Consider the following 26,178-nt stretch of genomic DNA (forward strand, 5'->3'; position numbering starts at 1 on the left):
CTCTCTCTCTCTCCTTCTGCAATCTCCACCCAATTTGAAGCCGACGCGGGCGTTGCTCTAACAAGCATAAAACTCGCTGAAATGAGCTTCGTCTAACGGCAACAGCAACAACAACTGCAGCAGCATTTGCATATGTGTGTGTGGGTGTTTCTTTTTTCTTGCAGCTATTGTTGCTGTTGTTGTCGCCGATGAATCACGCGTGATATTTGCGTTACATTTACTGCTGCTGCAGCGCAACTGAACTTCTGTGCCTTTATCTATGCACTTGAGCATGAAGTACATCAATTTTATCATTTACTTTGCAACAGATGAGTGAAACTCTACGTACATATATACTGGTAAAGGAGATATGTGTTATTATTAGTATTGGTATTGGTAGTGGTGGTGGTATTAGTATCATATTTGTATTAGTATTAACATTAGTGGTATCATATATGATTATTATTAATTATTATTATTTTTACTTACTTTATCATTATTAGGATTATAAGAATATAAGTGGTAGTGTATCTAATAGTGGTTGCCCGCCTGCACTTATTTTAGCCTTATTTATTTGCCTGAATGGCGGCGACTCGCCTGACTCTCCAAGTGGACTTTGCGCCTGGCTGGCAGCGTAGTTGACATTTTCATTATGCGAGCCGTGGCTGGGGGCCAAGTGTCGTTCGCCATTGCCACCGGCAACGACAACAACAGCAACACATCACAATGGGGCGTGGCCTGGCACTCAGTCAACTGATTTTCAAATGCGTTGACAGCTTTGGCTGTCAATCGTTTTGTGTGGCTGAAGTCAGATCTCGCCGTAGGTGTTGCAACTGCTGTAGAACATGTGATTAAGCTGTGAACTGTAGCAGCCCAATGAGCGCATAAACAATTATCAACTATTCAATGTGTCATTAATGAATAAGGCCCATCCCCTCAAACTTAGTGGAAACAATCCATTCAAGCTTGTTTAAAAAAATAAAAAATACTTTTTGTGCAGTTGCAGATCTTGATGATCTCGATTAAGGCTAATTGATTAATAATAATCAAGTTTTTTAATTTAATAATTAAAATAACTATCTTTTATTATAATTATGTAATAGCGTTTTAGTTAGTTTTAACATACATTTCTTGAAAGTTGATTAAGTGAGAAATGCTTTCTTTTTTTATTTGAAAATAATTAATTGAATAAATATCAATCATCTCTTGTAGAGCCTTAAGAAGCTTAACAATAAATATACTTCTTATGTTCTCAAAATGGTTGTATATAGTGACTATTAGAATCATATTACTAGTTTTAGTTGTATTAAAAGTTTGTTGTTCTATGGGTTACAGAGGTGTTCATAAAAATAGTACTGCTCATCTATAAAATTTAAACCACTTAAAAAGATATTTTTCCCCATTGTATTGTTGTTTGTATTGTGTTTACTACTAAGTTTTGTTTTCCAACATTTATTACTGAGTCGCACTACTATTTTGCTGAACACAGCTGTACACAGAAATAAAAGTTTGCCAAAAACCTCTAAACATGCCTTATAGATGTCATATATGAAAAGAGATTATATAAGTATTGGTGAAATGTTCGATTTATTTTTATTTTAAAGGCAAGTTGTGTTATTATTTAATAACAGTATTAGAGATAGAAAAATATCCGTTTAATTCTCTTTCAACATTTATATATTTTCGTCCTTTTAGCTAATTATGTTAAATTAAAACATAGACCTTGGCAGTTTTTTCTTAATTATTTTCCCTTTCTTTTGTCTGTTGTTTAACAAGTTATAAATTTCGTAAGTCACTTAAAATTCGCTTAAGATCACAAATTACACACACACCCATATATATACACCCTGAGCACACCCTCACCTAGGCATACGAAGAAAACATCAAATTTCAATTATCGCAATGGCAAAAGGAAGCAAAAACTAAGCAAATAGGCGACGACCCCAACGAAAGCAACAGCAAAAACAAATAAAAAACTTAAACAAGTGTCTCAGCAACACGAGAGGGAGAAAATGCAAATGCGAATAGCAGCAGCAGCAGCAACAACAACAACCGCAGCTGCTGCTGCTGCTGCTGCCTGAAATGTTGTTGAACTATTCGAAAGTGATTTCCACAAGGGCAATTAATGTTTCAATAAACGATATTCTAGCTCAGAGCACAGCAACAACAGCAATCGAGAGGCATCAACAAATTTGTTGCAACTGTTGCCAACAACATATTGCTGACTGCTGCCGTTGCGCCTCATGTTGCAGTTGGGTGCAGGAAAAAAATGTTATTGAAATTGGCTTTTTATGTTTATGAAAACGGGCGCTGAACTGCACATGTGTTGGGGGCAGGGGCAGCGGCAGCGGCAGGAGGCGTGGTGATGGTCAAAGCAAGGAGTCCAGCGAAGCTGGGCTAAAAGTATTTCAGTCTTCAGATCGGTTGCGGGATCGAATTCGCAGCTCGGCGTTAATTGCTGCCATTTGCAATCGTATTTATGGCTCACGCCTCGCTCACGTTTTGGCCATCAACAGCGGCAGCAACAGCTTCAACAAAACATTTGCAGTGCGTACAAATGTTTAGCTAATTGCCAATTTTATTGGCCAGCTAATTTGTGGGCGGCAGCCATCTAAAAAGTCAAGAGTCGACTCGACTCCAAATGCATTTGTATGCACTGTGGAGGGGCGGTTGGGGGACTTGGGGCAGCGCTGATCTTTGATTCTATGAAATCGTAAAACGAACTCTTTACATGAATGGAATCGTATTACACAGGGAAGAACGTTAATGTTGGCTGAGCACGACTGCATAATACTCGTTCATAGCTCTGTTGATTCAGCTCTGCCTTCTACCCTCTAATTTTCCCTGCGTGAGAGAGAGGCAAATATAGCCATTGCAGAGTGAGAGTGGGATGACTATTGAGGCCATTCAGACAGATTGAATGAAGCGAAGCGACTAGAAATTGTAGGTAAACATCGAATTATAATGAAAACTGATCAATAGGAACACATATGTGTATATTATATATGTTTATACCAAAGCAACATAGTATTAAGTATATCTTCCAAAGTAAAGTGCTTAGCTAACGCATTTGACGCATAAATAATTAATCTATAATAATAATAATAATAAATTTTAATAATAAAATAAATAATAGCTTTTACTTGGCAGCAGATATAGATATCATTCTCAATTTATAAGACTTTATAAGACTAAACTATATTTCAAATATTAAGGACATACAACAAGCCCAATATACCTCTTTTCACTCCATGAACGAGTATAAAAAGAAATCATTTAAATGATTATTAATTATGTTGTAATTATTAATGTTAACAATAGATTTTACCTAATTCTTTCATACTCGAAGAGAAATAATATCAAAATAATATTTGTATTACAATCCACTTAGAGTCCACAGCATAAACACACATTCCACATGCTGTTGGGGCTCAATTAAGTTGTCTAGTTTGATGGGGGCAGCGAGTAGGAGCAGCTCGTTTGACCCATGGTAGCTAGGCTGCCAAGGCTATACAGCAGCAGAGCGCTCTGAGTGAAGTATATTTATATGGACTCAGGTCGGTTCTCTCTCTCGCTCTATCTATCTCTATAATTTGGCTGCATACCAAAGTTTGGCACATGCAAATCGCCCAAAGACATGGACCCTTTTTCTAACACTTGAAGGTGGTTTGGTGGTTTGGTGGCTTGGTGCGGCGTTTGGTAATCGCCAAAAAAGCCAACCGCAACTAGCACTTAACTTGGCTTTGATTTGAAGTTCGTGTCCCTATGCGAACAGCTCTAACACCTTGCCACAGATGCCACAAATGGGCAGAAGAGAGAGAGAAAGAGAGAGGTGGAGTGAGATGGCATCTGCTGTTTGAGTGAGTGATTACCGTTGTTATGGCCGTGGGGCTCAAGTGGAAGTCGGTCGCAACAGGTTACCCATGGGAAAACCTGCACAGGCAGACCAATTACCCGAGACCAGAGACCAGAGACCGGAGACCGGAGACCGGAGACCTGAGACTCGGCTGCCTGATTTTTTTGATTTTCAAATTTGAACTTGAGGCTAAAGGTAAAAATTGTTTTGCCAAGTAATTGGCACATAACGAGGCTGCGAATTGTGTTGCGCTCAAATGCCAGCGGCCGGTGAGACTTGCCCTGGCTCGCTGCTATTGCCATTGCAATCACATTTTTAGGCCAAGTGTGCGTTAGAACATCGAACCAACGCCCCAGCTACAGTTACACTAGCCAGCCAGAGAGTCGTGCAACAACTGCAGCAACAAATCAAGCGTCAGGTGCATTTCCATCAGCGATAATTCCCTGTTGCTGTTGCTGTTGCATCGATTGCGCAGCCTCAGCCACAGCCGCAGCTCGTGTAGCTATCGCAGCGCATTGATCAGTTGCAGCAACAATTGTTGTCTTTGGCTGCAACTGCAACTGCAACTGCAACTGAGGCATATTATTTGCACTTTATTATCACGTTAGTAAAATGAGCAAAACGTGCAGCAATCGTCTAGGAGCGGAGGAGTGGACCAATGCGCCCACCCACCCAACAACAAAGCAGCTAAGGCAACAGCAATAACAACAACAGCAGCAACAACAACGGCAGCAAAAGCTCGTTTGCTTGCCACATGTTGGCGGCTGTGCTGTGGCAGGCGGCCGCTGCACCATTTGGCCGGCTGCTTGGCCAGTGGCTGACTTCACCTTTGACCTTTGCCTTTGCCAAATTTAACGTCTAATTTCATATTTTTAATGCAATGCTATCAATGAGCGAAGCTGACTAAACATTTTCATTTTTATTAAAAGCATTTTTCATAGCTCTTCAAGCCATTCGCACAGGTGAAAAGGGGAGGCCAAGGAGGCTGTCCCAATCTTAATGGAATTTCCATTTTTTATTGATTACACATAATTTGCAACTTCAGTGAGAGACTGCAATTGTTGTGGTAAGTTATTATTGTAATACTTAATAATATTTTAGTCTAAAATATATTTCCCTTTGAGATATAAAAATAAATAAAATAAATATTAAATAAATTAAATCTGCACATAATTTTACAAAAATAAATAAGTAATTGTTCAGTTCTATGTCTCATTAAAACAATTCTTATATATATATATTCTTATATATATATATATATATATATATACATATATATATATATATTTATATATATATATACATATATATATATATATTTATATATATATATATATCCAATAAAAGAGGATGCTAAATTCGACTGCCTGCCCATATACAGTTCCTGCCATATTCACATAGAATATAATATTTGATATTTTTCTCTCGCTTTCTATCCCACTCTTTAGACTTCCACGAAACCAAAAAGTCAAGTCTAACCCAAATCTGGCAGCATTTACCGACTACAAAGTTATTTACAGCAAGCAGATTGGCCTTAACAGACACTAACAGTTGCAGCGACTGTTAGTTAACAGCCAACTGTTAAGCGCTAACATTTGCGCCCCTAAAAGCACGCACTGAAATTTTCACTTGCTCTCGCCTTGTCGCGTTTGCTGCTCGCCTGACAATTCAATCGAATTTTTGTCTAAAACACGCAAACGAGCTGACGCCAGCGGCTGCCCTTACGGTTACGCTATGACTAGATGAATTTAGAGATATTTTAGTTTTAAAATTTATTGATTGATATAGAATAAATTTTAGAAATTAACTGTGGCATAAAGGTAAAGACAAATTTAGGGCAAAGGAAGACTAATTGTGGTTAAATTATGAGGTAGACTAGAACCTGAAATTTGTTTCTAATATAGAAAGTATTGCTTTCTAATCTGTTCTTTCTCTTAAGGAATCCAGGTAATAAATTATTAAATTGTTGTGACTGAAGTTTCAGTTATGTATATTTGTATACATTATACTATATTATAGTTCAACATCTGATCAATCAGTACATCTCCATATCAATAGCTCTCACGCCTTTAGGCAAGACATAACTTACCCTTCTTTTTCTGTATCGAAAGTGAATATTGCTTAGCTTCGTCAGCTGTTTCTCAATTTAGATTCCGATGCTCCCTCCTTCTGCAGAGCTATGACGCAAGTGCCCCATGCTCTGCCTGATGCTCCCTTTTCCTTTCGCGCTCAGCTGTTGCATGGCATACGTTCCTGTTAGTCCACACTCTATTACGCGCAATGTTAAGAGCATTTTTGCCATAGCAACCGTTTCCATCAATCATTATATTTGTCCCTGAAATCAAACGCAAAAAGCATCCTGCGTCACAGGCGAACAGCGGCGCGTGACAAGTGCCACTTCCGGCGGCAACATTCCAGCAAAATTCAATTGCCAGCTGAGCACAAAAATACATACCAAACCAGACGCACGTAATATAGAAAAGGAGAGCGAGTGGTAGAGAGAAACGAGGTCAGGATATGCGCCAGTTACAAAAAAAATTTGGCACGAGCAGCGGCTGCTGAGTCCTTGAGCCAAAAACGTGGCAAGGACACAAACCAGTTAATGGATACACACACCGAGAGCAACATGCCAAAAATAAGGGTAGAGAGAGCGAGAGAGAGTGCGAGCGAGAGTGTGAAAGAGAGTAAGTGCTGCTGGCTGTCATGGCAACAGCTGAAACGCATTTGACTCTCACCGCCGGCTGCTGGCATTTGCTGCTCGCCTGGTCGACGAAGGCGCCAAAATTCAACATTTTCGAATGTGTGCGTGCAACGCGGCGTCGCCGTCAGCGCCACGCCCGACGCATCGGTCATCAGCGGCCGCCGGCACCGCCTCTTACCCGTCGAGAGTGGTGGATTTTTGGAGTTGGGCTCACTTGAGCTTCGGCTGCTGCGGAGCAGCAGTTCGCCAGGATAATCCCATTTTCCAGCGCCTGTTGTTGTTGCTGGCTCAAAGCAACATTTTTAGGATTTGACATCTATGGCGAGATGTTTTTTCCATTTATATATTATATTTCATTTATAAATTGAGAGAGATTTTGGCTCAAGTGCGCGACATGGCGTAGATTTTACTTCTCAAATGTATTGGGCGTGCAGCAAACGCAGCAGCCCCCCGTTCTCTCTGTGACAGTGTGTGTGAGTGTGTTGAGTTCTGGGGATGTTAGTCACAACTCGCACTGGCACGCACACAACTAGCCCGGGCCGCACATTATCACAGCTACACGCATTTTAGTTGAACAGGCAACCAAAGCAACGAGCAGCGTCACGCGTACTAAGCTCAGTTGGTTCTGTTGGCTGTGTGCTGTGTGTTGCAGCAGCAGCATCCCCCACTTGTCGCAGCCAAAAAAACACGCCCACAATTCACGCATACAACGGAGCGACAAACTTGCGGTTCGCGACAGGCGACAAACAGAGGCGCAGAGCAGAGCAGGCAGCTGCTCCGGGAATACCGAATAGATACAGCTGCTGTACGCGCTCTCCTTCTCTCTCTCTCGCTCTGCTGGCATCAACTATCAGTTTTGAGCTGCTGCTGCTGCTGCTGCTGCCGCCAGATAAGTTTTCTAAACGCAACTGTTGCGCCAGCTGCTAACTGCTGCTCCAGCATTTGCATCTGGCTCGTTTTGCTGTTTTTTCCACTGACATCGATTTTCACACGCCTCTCTTGGGAAATGATAAGAATGCCAAAAGTTACAGGCAAACATAAAGCGTGTGTAGCTCGATGCCTGCGTATCCCAAATGGCACGCACACACACACACATACACACTCCCGCATCCCAGTTGAATGTGTGTTAACGGAGGTGCCACCCGCTCGTATATGGATACACACTAAAGTCGATCGATGGAAATTTCTTTATACATTTTTGATAAGAAAGCATACGAGCTGACGAGTTAGACGCATGTGTGTATCACACTGAGTGTGTGTGTGTGCGAGTGTGTGTATATAGCGGCATAAATATTGACAGTTGAGTCAAGCCACGGCGCTATCAGTACAGTAGGCGGCATGAAGTGCCCACTTCAGATATGTCAAGTGCTTTTCATTGTTTTGATTTCTTAAATAGCAGTTAGGTGTAATGTGTAATATGCTTCATAAATATTGGTTAAGATTGATAATGCCTTTTAAGATAACGAACAATGACTTTTTGATTTGCCCCATTAGAAAACATAGTAATGGTAGCCCTAAACTGAATAATAGATTTTGGATATGACTTCAACATAATGTAAACAAATTAGCCACATATTTTAAGTATGAAACATTTGCATACAGAAACAAAGAGCAGAAACAAGAAAGTGAAGCCTGTGCACTCGAGCATGTTTGCGTTAGGGTTTTATATGTTCTATAGCAACTTGCAATCAAGAGTAGAGGCTGACTAAAGTTACTTTCTCCTCTGGACTATGTATGCATTACGACATTTATGGTGAATTCATTTAACATAAGTAACAATTGTGCATAAATATGGGTATCTACATACATATATACATTTTTAAAACCTTCTTGAAAGACAAAAGTCCATGAAATTAAATAATAAAATATATGCATATTAAAATAATAAAGAATAAAACAGAAATGAGTATTAATATTGATAGACAAATAAAAAATAAAACAAAAATAAAAAACTAAAATATAATAAAAATAAAGATATAAAATTACATTAAAATAAAAATAGATAATTTAAATTAAAATAAACAGAAAAAATATAATTAAATTTAATTTGAATATAAATGGAATTTAAAAGTCATATAAAAATTTCCTAACTAAAAATCAAATAAAATTAACAAACATATCTTAAGACTAAGTTGTTAGTTAAATGTGTATAAAATATATTAAGAAGTTAAGTGTTATAATAAACAAAATGTATATAATTATATATCTATACATATATAACACGTCATATATATAACAACTCTTGCAGCTCTTTATCATAATGCATTTGTAAAATCAGTTAAAATATAGTTTCTCTAACAACTTGAACGCCCATTAACTAATCTTGAGGTAACTTGAATCACTTGCAATTTGTTGCTAACGCAGCTGCTGTTCTTTGTTTGAATGGGGCAAGGGCTGGAAGCGTTTTGATTTGCGCTTTTCAAAGTCATTAAAGCGAATTAAATGGCCAAAATCAACGCAGCAGAGCGAACCCAAACGCGAACGCTAAGCGAAACTCAACTGAACTCAAATGGCAAATTATTCACTGTCAGGCAGAGCAAAACGCGAATGCAAATCCGAATGTTTCAAGCACAAGCAAACAATTGCAGCTAGAAAAATATTATTGCCAAATTGCAGACCCGGCACCCACTGTCGAATCGATGCAGTTGCTGATAAGACGATGGCGTTCAGGCGCAGTTCAAGTTAAAGCATGAATATCAGACAGACAGAGAGAGAGACAGAGGGATAGAGCGAGACTCAATCGAACAGTCAATTCAAGGCGAGTAGCTTCAGGTCCTAACTGCCGTCAATTGTTGACTTTAATTTGTTTTATTGGCGCAGACTCTGAACGATGCAGATAACGCTAACTAAGCGGGTCAGGGCCCGACTGCTAGCCTAACAGACTAACTGACGGACAGAGTGTTCGTATCAGCAGCACCAGCAGCCACCTCTATTGTCTACAGACTAGAGCTCAGGCTAAGGGTTGCCTGTCTGTCTATCTGTCTAGAGTTCACACATGTTATGGGCACAGCACACATGGCGTATACGCAACCTGAGCAAAGCTCATATGCATAACAATTGATACGGCAACAAGTAGCTAAATATTCAATTTTTCCCGCTTTTTTATTTTTTCCCATTTAATATTTTTAATACCTTTAGGAAGTCTGAGCAGCTGCTCCACAAAAAAAAAACTATGACAGACAAAAGCCAAAAAGTCACAGTGTATTTACGTACAACAAAAGGCGCCTTTCGTGGCGAGGTTTTTCCATTGCTAGCACTACAATAGACAGGTCTCTCTGGCTAATCAGAATTGTAAGTAGTGCTGCTCCGGCTCTTCGTATTCCACTTATTTTTATGTAAATTACCTGCCATAACAATTTCAACCGACTCCTCGACTCTGGCCACTGTCTACGGTTACAATTCGGGAAGTCGGCGTAGAAAATGCGAATAAAAAATGAAATACAAATACACTTAAGTGTGCATATAAATACGAGCACAAAGCAAATTATTGTCGAAATGTTTAATGACAAACTGTTGATGCCATGTCACGAACTTTTCTCCTCAACTCTCAACTGTTCGCCCTGCCCGTCTCGCCCCCTCCCCCCTCCCCCTCGCTCTCTAGCCCTTTCTCCTTTCAGTGCAGTAGCTGCGTCTGTGTCTCTTGGCGGTTCACGAGTTTGTAACGGATTCACACAGACAGTATCAGGTTCATGGCGCGACTTTAGATTGTTGCCTCCATTGTGACTAGAGACAAAGTGCTGCCTGATGAGCAATGGGCAGGCATCAACGGATTGTCTTCGGCAAATATATTTAGGAAAGTGCAACTGCCAAGATAAATTGCGACTTTCAACTTGTGATTGAAATCGGTTATTCAACTTTTGGCTAGTCAAGGCAGTGTTAGGGCTATAGAATATATAAAATGTAAGGTGAGTTGTCAGGAAGATTGTAAAGTGAGTATATGGAATGCTTTTAATTCATTTTTATGATATCAGATTTGATTTTTATGCTGGCTAGACTAGAGTTCAAGGAATTCATAAAATTGAAGACATTTGACTTTAATCATTTTTTCTCTGTGTATTCTACATATTATTATATTTATTGTATTATTTTTTCATTTTATATTATTATTATTATACAGAATAATTATTATTATTGCAGAATAAGCACGAACCATAATTTACTTTACTATTTACCTAAGCTCTTAACCAACTTCGAAAGTCTGTAATTTATTGATACTATTATATATTCCAGTCGAAAGTCTCCGAATAAGCAGAGACTTTCTTAGCTGATTTTCTAGTGTTATATTATGCTTCGAAATTCTTATGATCATATTAAAAATACTCTCAGTTAAAGTAGATATCTATGAAATATTTCCTAGCCAATGTGGTATCAGACAGTGTCGTTCACTCTGCTGGTAAAGCATCACAAGCCCCTCAAGAAGTTCAAGCTTTCATATCAAGGCTAAATTTCAGCTTAGGGTACGTATAGTAATTATATGCCTGCGTCAATTTACTTTGGATGCCTTTGTGGGTTATTCCAAATTGAAAGAGCTTCACTTTCATTTAGCGAGGAAAGTCCCCAGACAATGCTTTGGCATTGGAAACGTCGCAATTTCCAAGAAATCGTTTGGTTATGCAGCCGAACACACCTGAAGCTGACTGCGTGGTATTTACATTTTCTTGATGTCGAGTAAAAATAATGTTATATTGATGAGTTCAATGGAACTGCCCCACAAATGATGGCTGTAATACTGGGCTAAGGTCAAAGTAAGCTCGCTTCAATCTTTAACTAAGAAGACTAAAAGAGAGAGAGAGAGCGGGGCTGAGAGTGACAGAGTGAAAGATACATGATTTCATTGGTTTCATCAGCCAAAAAAACGCAAATTAGCTTTTGGATGGCACATTGCATGCATATGAAGCGGCAGTCGAAAATTGAGAAACGATTATCGATGCGATCAGATCAGATGCAAATTAGAAGTCGCCATGCGGACGAGTATTTTGTCACAAAAAGTCATTGCGCCGCAAAACTATTGCAATGCGAATACTACTCCCTGGCTGACCACTGGCCAGCGCTCGGTATGGCTCCAATATAGGGTGCATTGCACCGAGCGCTATTTCAGGGCCAGCTCGTGCTGTGGGGAGGCATTGTGTAGTACAGTAGTCGCCATAGCGAGCAGCACAGCATAGCAGAGATCGGATCAGGCTACAGCACCTTGAACTTCCACTGACCGACTGCTGGATAGAAGTCGGTTAATTTATGCGCTAAGCTTTTAAGATATTCTAAATGCCCAAATACACAATACTCGAATACGCGTAATCAATGCATTCCGCTTGCAGATCTCCCACATCTCAGAACTCTAAAAGCCCGAACTCGCAGCTCAGAACTCTGGAGCTATTCGAAATGTGTGTCATATATGCATGAGATATTTGGCGCCGAAACTCGAGCATACGAAATGCGTACAAAATGCAAACACAATTCTAATGCAAGCCACATCGAAAGGTGCCATCAAGTCGGCGAAATTCCTTTAATGCGCATCGTTCGATTCGAATGCGGTTCAATGTTTGACATTGACATGTGCCAAGGCTGGCTGCGGGCTCGCCCATCCACAGACCAACGCAGCTCGGCAATCGCTCAGCCAAATCTCTAAGTAAAACAAGCAAAAACAATTCCCAAGCCTTTTGTCCATGCCAAATGGCTAGCATTTAGCGCCATGCGGGCGCAGCATGCAAAAAATCAATTCCATTTCACACGGAGAGAGACTCAGTCCAAACCCATTACCAATCCCATTTCTAGTTGCCGTTCCAGCATCTTCCACATAATGTTGTTGGCCAGCCCATGGCATATGTCCAACATGTGTACTTATGCACTCTGTGCCTGCCCTGACGTCCTGCCCTGCCCTGCTCTGCCCTGCCTCACCAGGCGTTGGCATAGGTGTGAGAATTGAGCCGACAGTGTAATGTGTACCTCTTCTGGATCTATACTTGATAAATTCTAGTTGAATCTAAATGCATGTTTATTGTGTAAAGATAAAGCTGGAAGCATCTCTGTTCATCTTGCGCATTTGCCTGGCTATTGTCTAACAAAGCTTAGTTTTTCAGTTATCATTTTTAGTATTCTAGTATTTCTATTTATCTATATCTTTCAGTCAACTTTAATAATATTTTTTTGCCATCTTCTAGACTTTAGATGCTACCCAAATGAAACATCGTTTTCGTTAAGATACTGAATGATTTGCATTATAAAAATTTCTTGTTGGCTTTCAGTTTATAAAGTGAGCTTCAAATCGATTAGAGAGAGAATTTTTATGAAATACAAAAGTATATAGCTAAATTTGAGATATGTCTCTAGTTAGTATACGCATTGAATAGACTTGTTTTTTTTTTGTTTGCTGTTCTACCTTCGACTTCTCAGGCTGGTTCCCATGGCTGATGAAATGTGAATTTCCAACAAATGTAAACTCCGGCAGGGCCTTGGTAAACAAATTCTAGCGCCTCTACCTTTTTGGCCAGCGTATGCTCAGATAATTGGGAAAACAAGCGCAACGCCACATGGCACAGGACGTAGAACGTGGCACATATATGAACATGGACTCGTCCTATGCCAGGCCAAGTTGAGCACGTACCAATGTGACAAGCATGTAGGTGCGATCTGTTGTTGTGCCACATGATAATGTGAATTTCAACGGTAGATTCTCGCTTTGTGCTTTTCCCGTAGCGCCGGTTCCAGGCGTGTACCATGGCCAAGGGATTTCTCAAGGAACACAAATTTCACACATTACGCGAACACCGGCGCTTGGATAGAAAATGAGAACGAAATGCGCAAAAAAAGAAACTGGAGAAAAGAAGAAAAACACACGAGTCACAGTTGCATATGTTGCGCCGTTGGTTCGCTGGTTCGTGCTATAGGATCTTCCCACAGTCGGCGGGCACCAAGCTGTCTGCTGGCTATTCAAAAAATTTCCATGTGGTAATTCCTGGCGTCGCTGCCTCTCGATATTAGCAACATTATAATAAAGAGCGATTTTATAACTGGGCTGGGCAAAGGCGACTTTTTCCCACCGTTGTCCATGTGTGAGGGAAATCCTTGCTATTGGTTTTTTGCACAGCCCCTGGGAAAACTGTGACTCGCATAGTACCTGAGGCGTCAAACGAGGCTGAGCCGAGCCACAACGGCGACTGAAGACAGTAGCCGCTGGGCCGCCGATCACTATTAGCAGCTCACGCAGCATCAGCTAGCTCAACTGTGGTCATTTCGAGTGCACAGGTTGTAAAGGCAAATGCCACACCCACCACCATCACCAGCACCGGCCAGCCAATGAGCGACACTTGACTCTATGCGCCGGCGCAGGCGCATGCCCTTAGACTCGCATGCAGAGCGACAGGTAAACACGGCGACAGCAGCAGCAGCAACAGGTAAACAGTTGCCAATACAGCCTGTTGCTGCTGACGCGTGGCAAGTGTGTGCGCGTGTGTCCAGTTAACTACCTGTTGAATTGACTAGGCGTTTGCATACTAAAAGGACCTCTTGAGAAGCTGTCGAGTCAAATGAAAGATACTTCAGCGGCATCAATTGATAGTAAAATTGAAGATAACTTATCTAATTTACAGAGATCTTAAGGTTTCTGTTTAATTGCGGCTTTTCGTTCGATTTTTAAGAGCACCTTGAAATCTCTTATAGTCGAAGTCTAGAATTAACTATCTCAATCAATATAGTCTCTAGTAAATATAATTTACGTCTGATGTTCATATCATCATGTACCATACGTTAACCAAATGGGCTTAAGGGTTAAAAATAATTTTGATACGATTCGATCGCATATATCGGATAAAGGTCCAAGGTTTATAACTGTCAACAAATTTAATTTAGGAATTAACATTCTGTGTTCGGGTGCCAAAACCAAATGCTTTAGGTGAGTCCGGTTCCAAAATGTTAACACCGGCATCTTGCGGTTCAATAGGTGGCGCTGGATTTCGAAATTGTTCTGCGGAGATTCGAGTCAGGAGGATGCCAACGCCCTCAATTAATGAGAGCAGAATGCCGCCAATGATGGCACTACCTGCCATGGAGGCGAGACCATTACGTGCCGCCAAAATGCCACCTGTGGCCGCTCCGCTGATTATTGAGTTCCACGGATCCTCCTTCTGCCTAAAGTGCACCAAGGTGCAGTCAATGGTGCTGAACATACCTCCCCAGGCAGCAAAGTTGCCAGCTATCACAGGCGAGCGAGATTTCACAGCTATCATGCTGCCCACTAGGCGACGGCTGAGTCCCTGCGGAGCGTTTCTGAATCCTTTTAGCGCTTGAAAGATGCCACCACCAATCGAGCCCATGGCAAACGCACCGCCAGAGTCATCCACGATGCGATAGGGGCAGGGTTCACGAGAATATTCCTCCATGTTCAGATAGCCTAAACTTCGTCTATAATCCGCTCGATCAAACTTTCCAACGTGAAATTGAATTTATATGAATTTTCTTTTGTTTTATGTGTTTAATGATTTTGAGGGGCTTCAAAGCAGGACGTGCATGTAAATTAAATGCTAAAGACTAAATAAATGAGAAAAACTTCCAAGCCTGCCCAACTGAGAACTAATAACTAGATACATCAGTCCACAACCATATATATAGAAAATCTTTAACTGATTTTTTTCTCAATGAAGTCTATTTAAGAACAAAAAGAATGAAACATTTTATGACAATGTTGCATTCTATGATTATTGAGCAGGTTTTAGTGTATCTAAAATCTTAGAAGAACTATGTTCCAAATATAAGATGATCAATATAGTTTGTTAGAGTTCGGTCTATAGTCTAGACCGTTTACATATATGGGAAACACATAGATTATTAAGCCAATTAACTCTGAAAAGAAGCGTTTCTCTTATATTAATATATATATATTTTATATACGCTATATGTGAACCTCAAGTTATTTTAAAAGTTATTTTTAATAGAATAAAGTCTTTGATAAGTATAAATTATATTTTTAAGATTCTCATTCTTAAAATATATTTAAATATATTATCATATATTATAATATAAAATGTGTTTCTTAACATTGCGTAGGCAACATTGCTTTATTTGATAAGCTTTTTCACAGCTGATAGTGGCTATTTATTAAGTTTGGCTTGACATTTTATAAGACTAGGCTAACACCAGAGCAACGCTTGCAAATTGTTAAAATTTTGTGTCAAATATCCTTCAGAAAAGTGAAGTCAATTTTTGGTGGACGACGTGTCTCGGCTTGATGTAAATAGAGATAGCAAATGAGGTAGTAAAAACTAGTGTTGCACATAGCACCTCATGGCTAAAATCATAACAAAGCATTAATGTCATACAACTTCCTATCTAATAAACACAATTTTACTGCTACTTAAAAAATCTTTCATTATTTCCCTATGATTTAAACTTGTACAACTCAAAACAATCTTCAACTAATGCATTAAAAGTCTCCTTTCAACAACTACTGACTCAAGCTGCAGCATTTCGCTCTTGAGTAATACTTGATGTTGTGATTTAAAGACTATGTGAACCTTATCATAATATTATGAACGGTGATCAGCTTTACCCTCAATAGTGAGGTCGGTTTTGAGAAATGGACTCGCTTATTTATTATCGGAACACTTGGCATGAATTAACATATACACAGATTCACGACAAACAGGGCCAGACTCGAGTCAACAAAACGCACGTGGGGCAATCGTTTATGGCTAGCGGCAGGGGGATCTATGCGGAAAGGTTTCGTTAGAGCTTCGATAAGCGTTGCACAAAAGGTTAAATAGCAGAACTGTCGAGTGTAGTTAAACCATCAAATTTACTGCCAGCCGCACGGTCTGCCATGCAGCTGACTGTCTGGGCTGGCTGATCCGGTTGTCGACGTAGACGAGGGGACGAGGGGGTTCTGTGGGGCTGCCAAAGGTATACAAGAAGGCCAGACCCATTTCCAAAGACGCAATTTATACAGAACCGAGTGGTGGGAAACGGAAACAATGAAACCGATTGTCATCGGCAGTCCAGAAGCTTGTGATGCGATTGCCCCATAAGTTGCCATGCATAATTATCACGCGAGCATAATCGAAATTTTGTGGATTGCTCACAAAGCAGAGGAGCAGGAGCAGTTGAAGGGAAACTTTGAAAGCCGACACAACTGTGTTTGCACAGCACTGAGAGCCAGTCACAATGCGGCTAGGCATGGCCCAGTCTACCCTTTAGATGGGTATCTCAACTTGCAATGGCTGTACGACAAGGTGTCAAACGCCACTGACAAATGAAAGTGAAATGCATGCAGGGACACCTGGACACACACGCTGCGCCAGCACATTAACTATCTACATATATATATATATATATGTGTGTATATGTAGCGCCAGTCTCCAAATTCCTGACCATTGTCTCAGAGGCTTGTCCATCTGTTTGTCTGTCAAGTTGACATGTAAATCGTTAGAACGCGCTGGATTGATTGTTCTCACTTTAACGCGTTTGTATTGATTATTCGACCCATCCCAGCGCAGGCGTTGATCATTTGTCAGGCAACTAATGCTCGATAAACTTGTGTAATTTGTAATTGTAAATACGCGAGTTTGTCAACTGGGCTCATTGTTGTATTATTATAATTTTCTCTCGAAATCCAGCATTTTCATGTTTTCTTTTTGGTTTTTGTAAATGTCCAGTTTGTTAATGTGGGCACATTATGTTAACAATTCAAAGGATTGGCAATTTCTACGAAGGATTTTATTTGGGTTTCGGTGGTTTTTCCCACGAATTAAGTTGGTTTTTTCATGAGAACGCTTAGATTTGATCTCTGTTGCAGCCTTTAATTACTCTAAGCGACACGGAAATAAATTTAAATTGATTTAAATATATATTTTTTATATCTCAAAATTTTATTCTTCGCGCTGAAGCCACCTGCAAAAATATTTTGCAAATGCCGATGGGGCAGCTGCTGTTATGCAATTTGTGTGCATCTGCATAACAAGAACAAGAGCAAATCGGAACGAAACTCATTTACCTACCTTTGTGCACATGCCAAAAGGAAAAAAAACGCGAGCCGAGCCAAACAATTGCGGTTGCATTTGCCTAGCGGGGGCTTATGTTGTATGAAATTCAACAAATGCAAAATCAAAAGGCAGCCCGGGCACAACAAAGGGCTCTGGCTCAGGTACCACGTTAAGGATGCCTTCGTGGATGATGGCGGCATGCCGCCAAAAACCTCGCAAGGAAGCGCAGGCGCTGGCGACTGCCGAAGCTGATGCTGCTGATGATGATGAGGATGGTGGTGGCGGTGGTGCACTATTGTTTGTCACATGCTCGTAGCAGCAAGGCAATGACGCTCCCCTGCTCTGGCTGTGATTATTTTGATGACGATCCTGATGCTTTGTTCCTTTTTGCTTGAATTATACTCGGTGTGCCCATTGTGCGTCTGCAGATGCAAGTCAACGTCCGAGTTCAGCCTCGCTCTCTTCCTCTCTCTCTCTCTCAGTCTAGCTGTTGGCTGTGCAAACAGATGCACGTCTTGCCAAAAAAAGGAAGAAATCCCTGGCCAAGACGCTGACGAGACGCGCCAAAGGAGCAGCTGTCAATGCCAAGCCACCAACGCGCCAGCCAACACCCTCAACAGCATTAGCCGAGCATCTACATCGGCATCAGCATCAGCATCCGACTCGACCCGGTTGACAGAAACTGATTTGTGCTGCCTGCCCGAGCGACAACGCAGATGCAATCCTTGTGCCGTTTCCTTGGTTTCCCGCTTGCATTGTTGGGCCCGGCCCGACCGGTGTAATGAGTTTTTTCTCTTTATTTTTGCTTTAACGTACTTTTGTTTTGGGTATTTCTGTTTTTTTTTTCCTCAGCGCAGCTCTGATTTGGCATAAGGTCCTGCTGCAGACGACGAAAGGTGCTAAAAATTCTCTTAATAGGGGCGTAATACTCTGTTTATAATAACTTTGTGATTGCATCAGCTGCGGTTTGGTAGATTTACTTCTGTAAGCGAGACAATGCTGCAATTTTTGATTGGAATTTCTTAGACTAGATAAAGTTTTATATATTTTAAGGGTTTAACTATGCAAATTTGAATGAGTAGAGGGGTAAGCTAAAAGCATTCAAAGCTTAGCATACTCTATTAGTAATTTCAATAACATTTTATATATATAAGGAATAAAGAATGTATTTTTATGACTGAATTAGTTATATTTTGATATACATTTTTTTCAGCATATTTCGAATTATGTTTTTAATTGATTTTAGTTTCTTCTAGCATAAGATACTCTAAAAATCACATACATTTAACTTATACTACAATATATGGGGTTCCCTTGAACTATATCGAGTCCTTTTCTCATTTCAATTGAAGTTGAAGTTTCACTTAAAGTTGTGGGTTATCCTCTAGACATATCTTTCTGCCAGCAATCATATTTTTCTATCTTCTAATCACATTTCAGTCAGATAAAAAATGTTGAAATTTTTCAAAATTCTGAATGTCATCTCAAAAGTTGTCTATAATTTTTCTACAAGTATTGCTTTAGCTAAGGAAACGTCAAATTTGTAAGATTATATAATATAATGTCCAGTTAAATACTTTCACTAACTTGTCTCAGCCTGTTTTATTCTTCCTTCCTTTCCTTTCTTCCTTATTTCCTACTGTTTGCCTTTAGGACCTCCTAGAGCATTGCTCAAGTCCTAATGACCGCAACATAATTATAAAATATTTATACACTTCATTTAGGAGACACATTTAATAGGCTAAACAGCACGCTTAGTAGAGGCCGTAGCATGAACGCTGTACAAAATCAGCTTACTAATAAGACAGAGGTAAAGAAGAAGACGTAGCTGGGGAATCGGGCGACTGAGTTCGATTTAAGGACGTCAAGGACAACGCGTTGACACACAATGCGCATAATGCCGACGCATTGACAGGATAACGAAGCGTGAATAGGCACGAAACCTGCGCGAATGTGTCTCGGCATCGGGAGTCAAGGCAGATGGCAGGTGACAGGTAGGGAAGCTTCTTTGGGGGTTGGCGTCCTTTGCGGGGTCATTCACAATTCACAATTTGGCGAGAACAATGGATCACAGGTAGCAGCTAAACATTAAGCGGCACCCGCACATAATCGCAGACAAACGGACTGGCGGACGGACAACTCGATGCGGCCAGGTGATCCAACTTTTTGATTTCTTCTGGCTAAGGACATTGATACGCCGCCGGCAGCGATAGTAGATTCCTGGAAGCAATTCCTTTCGCTGGCTTTTCAAAACATTTACTCCAATGTGTGTGCGCAGTCGGTCGATCTTTTGCCGTCTCTCAGTCTGTCTGTCCGTCTTTTATTGTGTCATGATGTCCTAAGGCCTATTGATTGTGCAATGCACCCGGTCCTAGGCCCGTGGCAGTGATTTTCTTCGTTCTCTATTTCTTACATTCCAATGCTCAGTTGTTGTTGGCTTCGATTTCGATTTATGGATTGGAAGTTCTTTTGTCTGTGCAAAAAAAAAAATGAAAAACAAAAACAGCAACAACAACGACTGGCATCAGGCCAGCAGTTGCTCCGAGGATCTGGCCTGGGGGTAGTAATCAACCATTCATTGTCAACGACATCACACATCGTATATCTTGGGCCATAGTTTGTATTCTTTGGTGGTTTTTCTTCCCTTCTTTATTTTCTTTCGCTTTTCTGATATTTTTTTTGGCAAAAGGTGCGCCAGTGCACCGGGCCAGGCTGCACTAACCGAAAGAGAGACGATGCCTGAGAGCGAGATAAACTCTGAGTGAGTGCGAAAGGGCGCCAAATCTAAGCTAACGGAATTTCATATGAAAAGACATGAAACTTTCAGAAGATAAAATATAGAGCAAAATATACTCTTCTCTTAAGGCACTTCACCCCATGCATCTCCATGCTCCATTTTCGCTCTATTTACGCTGTTCATCTGCCGATCTTTAGTCTTCCAACAATACAGAGCAATACCCTATAGAATGCATTGTGCACTGCAATAATGCAGAGAAGACAAGGTGCAAAAATGGGACGGGCTCATTGTCTGCAAAAAAGAAGAAAACACAACAGGGTCAGGAAAACCGTAGGCGCACCTGCGTACATTCTAACGGAATCAGGCAAAGATCGTCGTCGGGGAAAGGGGTTTTTCCAGCCGCGCTGCCTGATGAATGAAGTGCGGTTGGCGGAAACATCGCGATACAATAATCCCAAGCTAATGCTAATGAGCGGACTAGCCCCGGCACAAATCCCAGCAGGTACTTGACAATTGCAGGACGACAAGTGCTAGGGTCTACGAACAACGCAAAAGGTTCCTGGGTTTCTCCGCCTGATGAATGAATCGCGGTCGAGCGCGGGTTATTTCGCGTTGTCCTGCTGGCAATTCCGCGTCGATATTAGAATAGTGATCATTAGGTAGTTGCCTGTGGATGCCATGGTTGGTAATTGTGCGGAATAACACACGTAATAACCGAAATGGTCGGAAACGCCCGTCAGGTAGGATCGGGAGGCATCATCTCTGGGCGAGAAAATTCCCGCGATGCGTCTTGGCTTGGCCACTGGCCAATCGTGGCTTGTTTTGCTTGAGTTTCGCTGACTGCGTAATTGGATAACCTGGGAAATTACTTTAAATCCAATGCTGATCCATATCCGGACGCTTGTTCGCGTATATGATTGCCTGTCCAAGGAGGAAAATCCATCATAGGGAAAATACAAAATGGAAATACATTTTGCTTACTTGCCGCATCTTCCATCACACCCATGGTCCAGGCGAGAGTCGAACGCTGCGATTGGTCAGTCTCAGCCTGGGAATGCGATCGCGTTTGGGAATTGGAATTTTAGCACTTGGAAATTTGTACTTTTTGTCATCGCTTGGGTTTATCAAAACTTTTGGGTTTGCTACATTTGCTTCGGTTTTTTCTTTGCTCTTCACACATTGCCCTGGGAAACGGCAAGGAATGGGGAAAAATGCGTGTGATTTGGTTTTTTTGATGGCTGGGAAATCAGTTTGGGAACTTGGCTATGCGGGCTGAACTGTTTTCCCAACCAGGAAGTCTCTAGGATGTGCGACTCTCATATGTGCAGAGCGTGATCTGAGGAGATGTGGGTTCGTTGTTTACGTCGTATAATGAGGTAAGCTCAAGTCAAAGGTGGCACATACACAGCACCATTTCCCAACTGGAGTGTTGCCAAGTAATCGCTGCAACTTGAGCGATAATAAGTTAGCATAAAGTGCACCCAAGAGCTAACATACTCGATGAGGCGTCGCATCTATTTATATATCTATGCCTAGGTGCAATGTCAATTGTAATGCCGGCACAGCTCAGGTTCAATTTGCCTCCCCACCAGCACAGTGGCAGGCAGATGTGCCTCAAAAACTACCCCAACGGATAGTTCGGGCATCCAATTTGACTCGTGAAAAATGCCAACGCCTAAAAATAGAAACTCAACGCACGGAGCTGGCGAAACGAGGCGAGTGAAAGCGAAACTCAAATTCCATGGATGCTAACAATACCTGCAAGAGCGATTGACGCAACGTTCCAAGTGCTGCAGGGACTGGGTGGGACAGTGCCTAGGGTTTGACGAGTTATTACAGCACGTCTGTGCGGGGTAACAGGAGAAGCTCGAGAAACGTCGATGAGGTCGAGAGAGACAGCGAGCGCACTGTAAGTGAGAAGCTGTCATAAGTTATCGAGTGCTGATCGTAGCGCCTGCCAGGGAGCTTGACACCAAAACTGAGGGTGCGCCTGCGATGGATGCTCCGAGTTCCAAAGGAGCTCTGTCGAGTGCCTCGCTGAGAGCGCAGTCAGGTAAGCGTAGCCAGGCAGAGCGAGCGAGAGAGCAAGCGAATGAGAGAACAGCAAATGGGAAACACGCAATAAGGGTATGGGAAAAGTGTCGCTGTATGTGTGCGTGTGTCGCCGTCGACGTTGTTATTGTTGTTGTTGCTGCTACCTAGCGACGTACACGTGCGCCCTGCGTCGGCACATGAGTGAGTGTGCGTGTATGAGTGTGTGAACTGAAGAAGAACCACCACCAAATGTCAGGCAGGCAGCAGAAGCAGCAGCAGCAGCCCCGAGCATATAAAAGAGCTCGCTCGGCCCTCGACCTGTCACAGCAACCTCATCGTTCGTTGAGTAAGCAACTCGCTCGATCTCGTATCAATCTCTAGTGCTGCGGAACTACGCGTTACCGAAAACGATCATTTCCACAAACTAAAATATTAACATTAAAAACAACTCACACAACTATCGACATGGCCGCCAACTACAAGAGCTGCCCGCTAAAGAAGCGCCCCATTGTCTTCGTGGAGGAGCTGCCGCAAACGGAGGCCTTGGCATTGACCAAGAGCTCACAGTTTGCACCAGTGCAGCAACAACAACAATACCAGGAGGAGCAGCCACAGGATCTGTCGCTCAAGCGTAAAGCTTGTGATATTGATTTTGAGGATTATGAGCTGCCCGCCAAGCGTGAATATGTGCTGAATCTGTCGAAGACGCCACTGACACCACGGCGCGCCAGCTCGCCGCTCAGCTCCGCTCTGCTCTCGCCGCCCGCAGAGCCCAACAGCCAGGATTACCAGCCCACTGATATACACATGCGCGGTCTGACAGCAGCCACTGCCGGCTACACAACGAATCCGTATCAATCGGCCTTTGTGCTGGCCGCTGGCTGCAATCCGATCTCGGCGCTATGGAATAGCTATCAGCCACATCTGAATGCCGCCGCATTCCCATCGCCTGCCAGTTCATTGGCCTCGCCGCATTCGGTCTACAGCTATCAGCAGATGACGCCGCCATCGAGCCCTGGCTCGGATGCCAGCTCCGAGCCAGAGGATCTCTCTGTGCGCAATGACATTCCGCTGCCAGCGCTGTTCCACCTCTTCGACGAGGCACGCAGCAGCACAGGCAGCCAGAACAGCAGCAGCAGCAACAGCGTCGCCAACTACTCCTATGCCGCCAGCATCAGCTCCGGCTCGAGCAGCAACAACACCAGTGTCTCAGCCGCTGCTAAAAACTATCGCTACAAATGCGATAACTGCCAGAAGATGTACTCAACCTCGATGGGATTGTCCAAGCATCGCCAGTTCCATTGCCCAGCCGCCGAGTGCAACCAGGAGAAGAAGCAGCATTCGTGCGAAGAGTGCGGCAAGCTCTATACCACAGTGGGCGCCCTCAAGATGCACATACGCACCCACACGCTGCCCTGCAAGTGCCCCATCTGCGGCAAGGCCTTCTCGCGACCATGGCTGCTGCAGGGACACATCCGCACGCACACGGGCGAGAAGCCCTTCCAGTGCCCCGACTGTCCGCGCTCCTTTGCCGATCGCTCCAATCTGCGTGCCCACCAGCAGACGCACGTCGACGTGAAGAAGTACGCCTGCCAGGTGTGCCACAAGTCCTTCTCGCGCATGTCGCTGCTCAACAAGCACACCAGCTCCAATTGCACTATTACAATTGTCTAGACTGGTGTCAGACTCAACACACACCACACACATTCCGCTGGCGAGGACTAAACCTAACCAAACCAAACTAGACAATAATCGAGCTCCAACTCATAGTTAACTTAAGGTCCTATCGGTTCTGGTGCTATACCTTAAGACTCTAGATCTAGCATATCATATTTATTTCATTTGTAGCTGCTAAGTTCTTGTAAATTTGCCACAATTATCAGACAGCATTTGACCAAATTTAAGCGTTTAGCTCATAGATTTTATTGATCTTATATAATTTATGAACCATTTTTATTATGTTTAGCCAATGTTAATGTTAAGATCTTTTGATACTTTTTAAGGCACATATATATATTTTTATTAAAATAAAATTTCAAACATGACAAAAGAAATTTCATTGTGTTTCATAATTTTCCTCAGATCTTTCTAGAGGAAATCGCTCTTGCTTCCGCTGCGTCGATCATATTTCAACATCATTGGAATTTGCACTATATTTGTGTATTTGATTTCAAAATCCCCAACTATACAATATAACAATATCGAATTCGGAATACACCTTTCCATAGGTAAACAACGAGTCGAAGGTTCCACTTTCGTTTTCAAAGGACTTCCTCTTAACCCGCCCCTAATATTTCATCAATTCGTGGCAAGGAAAATTTTGCACCTTTGGCAAACGCAAATATTTAATTAGCTGCCAGAGGACATTATCGAAGCACGTTTCCTGCTATTCGTCCTTTTTTGTCGCTGGCAGCAATCCTTTTGGCTCAATTGTTTGCTCAAAGGATCTCGGCGCATGCGTCCTGTCGCAGGTGATAGACGTAGCAGCGACAACGGCTGCTTATCGAAAACTGTTTGAATTAGCTGATTGACATGACAGACGGTAGAATCTACAGTAAACACTCGACAGCAGACACTAGACGGTAGTTTGTAGTGCATTTAAGCCATATCAATGGCAACAATAGGCGCTTTGGCTCTTATCTGGGCACATTTCAACAACATTTGCTGTGTACCTTCTGCTCCGCATGCTCGATAATGCAAATGGTACCAAATCGTCTAATATAATTACCTGTCTGTGTTGATAAGCAAATGGTGCCCTATCGCATACAGGTTACAGTCACGTTTCCACTGCGATACTAACTACAAGCCAACAACGTAGGGAATCAAACTAAAGACCATTTCTTTGGGTTATCATATTAGTGGCACTGGCAACACCTTTTGGCCATAAATAATACACAATAAAAAATAAAAAATAAAATCGCATTCCTAGAACGACACTTTAGGCCAAAACAAAGGACTATCATTGCAAGTACACTCTTTTCTTCTTTTCGCGGTAATCAGAGCGCGTCGCTTGTGCAACTGCAAAAAGTAAAAAAATATTGTAGAAAACTGCAGGACATAGAGTTTGAGGCTGTGAGAAAAACACCTTGCTTACCTTTTTCGCACACAGAGACTGACCCGAAGTCAGCTGTAGAAGCTGCACTGAAAAAAATGTAAGCCTAAACAAGAGTGTTCATCCTAATTTATGCCCATCCCATATCGGGCTTAGAATTTAGCTATTTAAGACGAGCTATGAGTATTCATATATAGTTCATATTTGTATTTTATATAATTTAAATAAAATGTAAAATATCAAATCAATATTTCATATTTTTAATATTTATATATAAATATATTTTATATCTGTATTATATAAATGTGAAGAAGATCTCCCTTACAAGTAGACAGGTACTTAAAAAAACGAATATCTGAAGTAAAATGGCACTTATTTGCTGTACTGTATATATATTTTAAATATAATATATTCAGGCTTGCCTTTTTAAATTTGCATGCATAGAATATTAATAAAAGATCTCGAAAAATATATATGAAACATGAAATGAAATGAAATGCTCTAGAAATCATAGCAAGAGGAAGTGCTGTGATGATGAAGACTTCAACAGCTTTTCTATCAATATCTTTCTATACAAATTTTAATTAATATTTTTGTCATAATCAATATGAACTTTAATTATTTATAGCAAAATTATTTTATTTAAGAAACGAACTTTATTTTTTCAAGTGTATTATACCTGTCGCCCAGTTGTCTGCCTTGTTGCCGTGTCACCTAGTGACCTACAAGCGACTGCATAATTCTTTTGGCTTCTGGCCGTAAGATCTGTGCCGCCTTTGTGTTGTCTTATTGTTGCGGCATCCTTTTGCCAGGCTACAGGCTTGCCATTGTCCTGCCGCCGCAAAACTC

The 26,178-nt window shown here is 41.7% G+C and overlaps 2 protein-coding genes across 2 annotated transcripts; one reads left to right on the top strand and one right to left on the bottom strand.

Moving 5' to 3' along the window:
* Positions 1–14,116: 14,116 nt before the first annotated feature.
* LOC111601165 (mitochondrial import inner membrane translocase subunit Tim17-B) lies at positions 14,117–15,112 on the bottom strand. Its single transcript, XM_023317643.2, has one exon. The coding sequence runs from the start codon at positions 14,909–14,911 to the stop codon at positions 14,378–14,380; it is 534 nt and encodes a 177-aa protein (XP_023173411.1). The 5' UTR covers positions 14,912–15,112; the 3' UTR covers positions 14,117–14,377.
* Positions 15,113–22,742: 7,630 nt separating this feature from the next.
* LOC111601196 (protein snail) lies at positions 22,743–23,951 on the top strand. The gene has a single exon (XM_023317683.2). It carries the CDS (start codon positions 22,743–22,745, stop codon positions 23,949–23,951), a length of 1,209 nt encoding a protein of 402 aa, XP_023173451.2.
* Positions 23,952–26,178: the final 2,227 nt, after the last annotated feature.

The sequence above is a fragment of the Drosophila hydei genome, unplaced genomic scaffold, assembly GCF_003285905.1.
Source record: "Drosophila hydei strain 15085-1641.00,03,60 unplaced genomic scaffold, DhydRS2 tig00008114-arrow-pilon, whole genome shotgun sequence".
Taxonomy (NCBI): domain Eukaryota; kingdom Metazoa; phylum Arthropoda; class Insecta; order Diptera; family Drosophilidae; genus Drosophila; species Drosophila hydei.

Excerpts from the sequence above, each read along its gene's own strand:
- LOC111601165 (XM_023317643.2), bottom strand. The coding sequence starts at position 14,911 with ATGGAGGAATATTCTCGTGAACCCTGCCCCTATCGCATCGTGGATGAC.
- LOC111601196 (XM_023317683.2), top strand. The coding sequence starts at position 22,743 with ATGGCCGCCAACTACAAGAGCTGCCCGCTAAAGAAGCGCCCCATTGTC.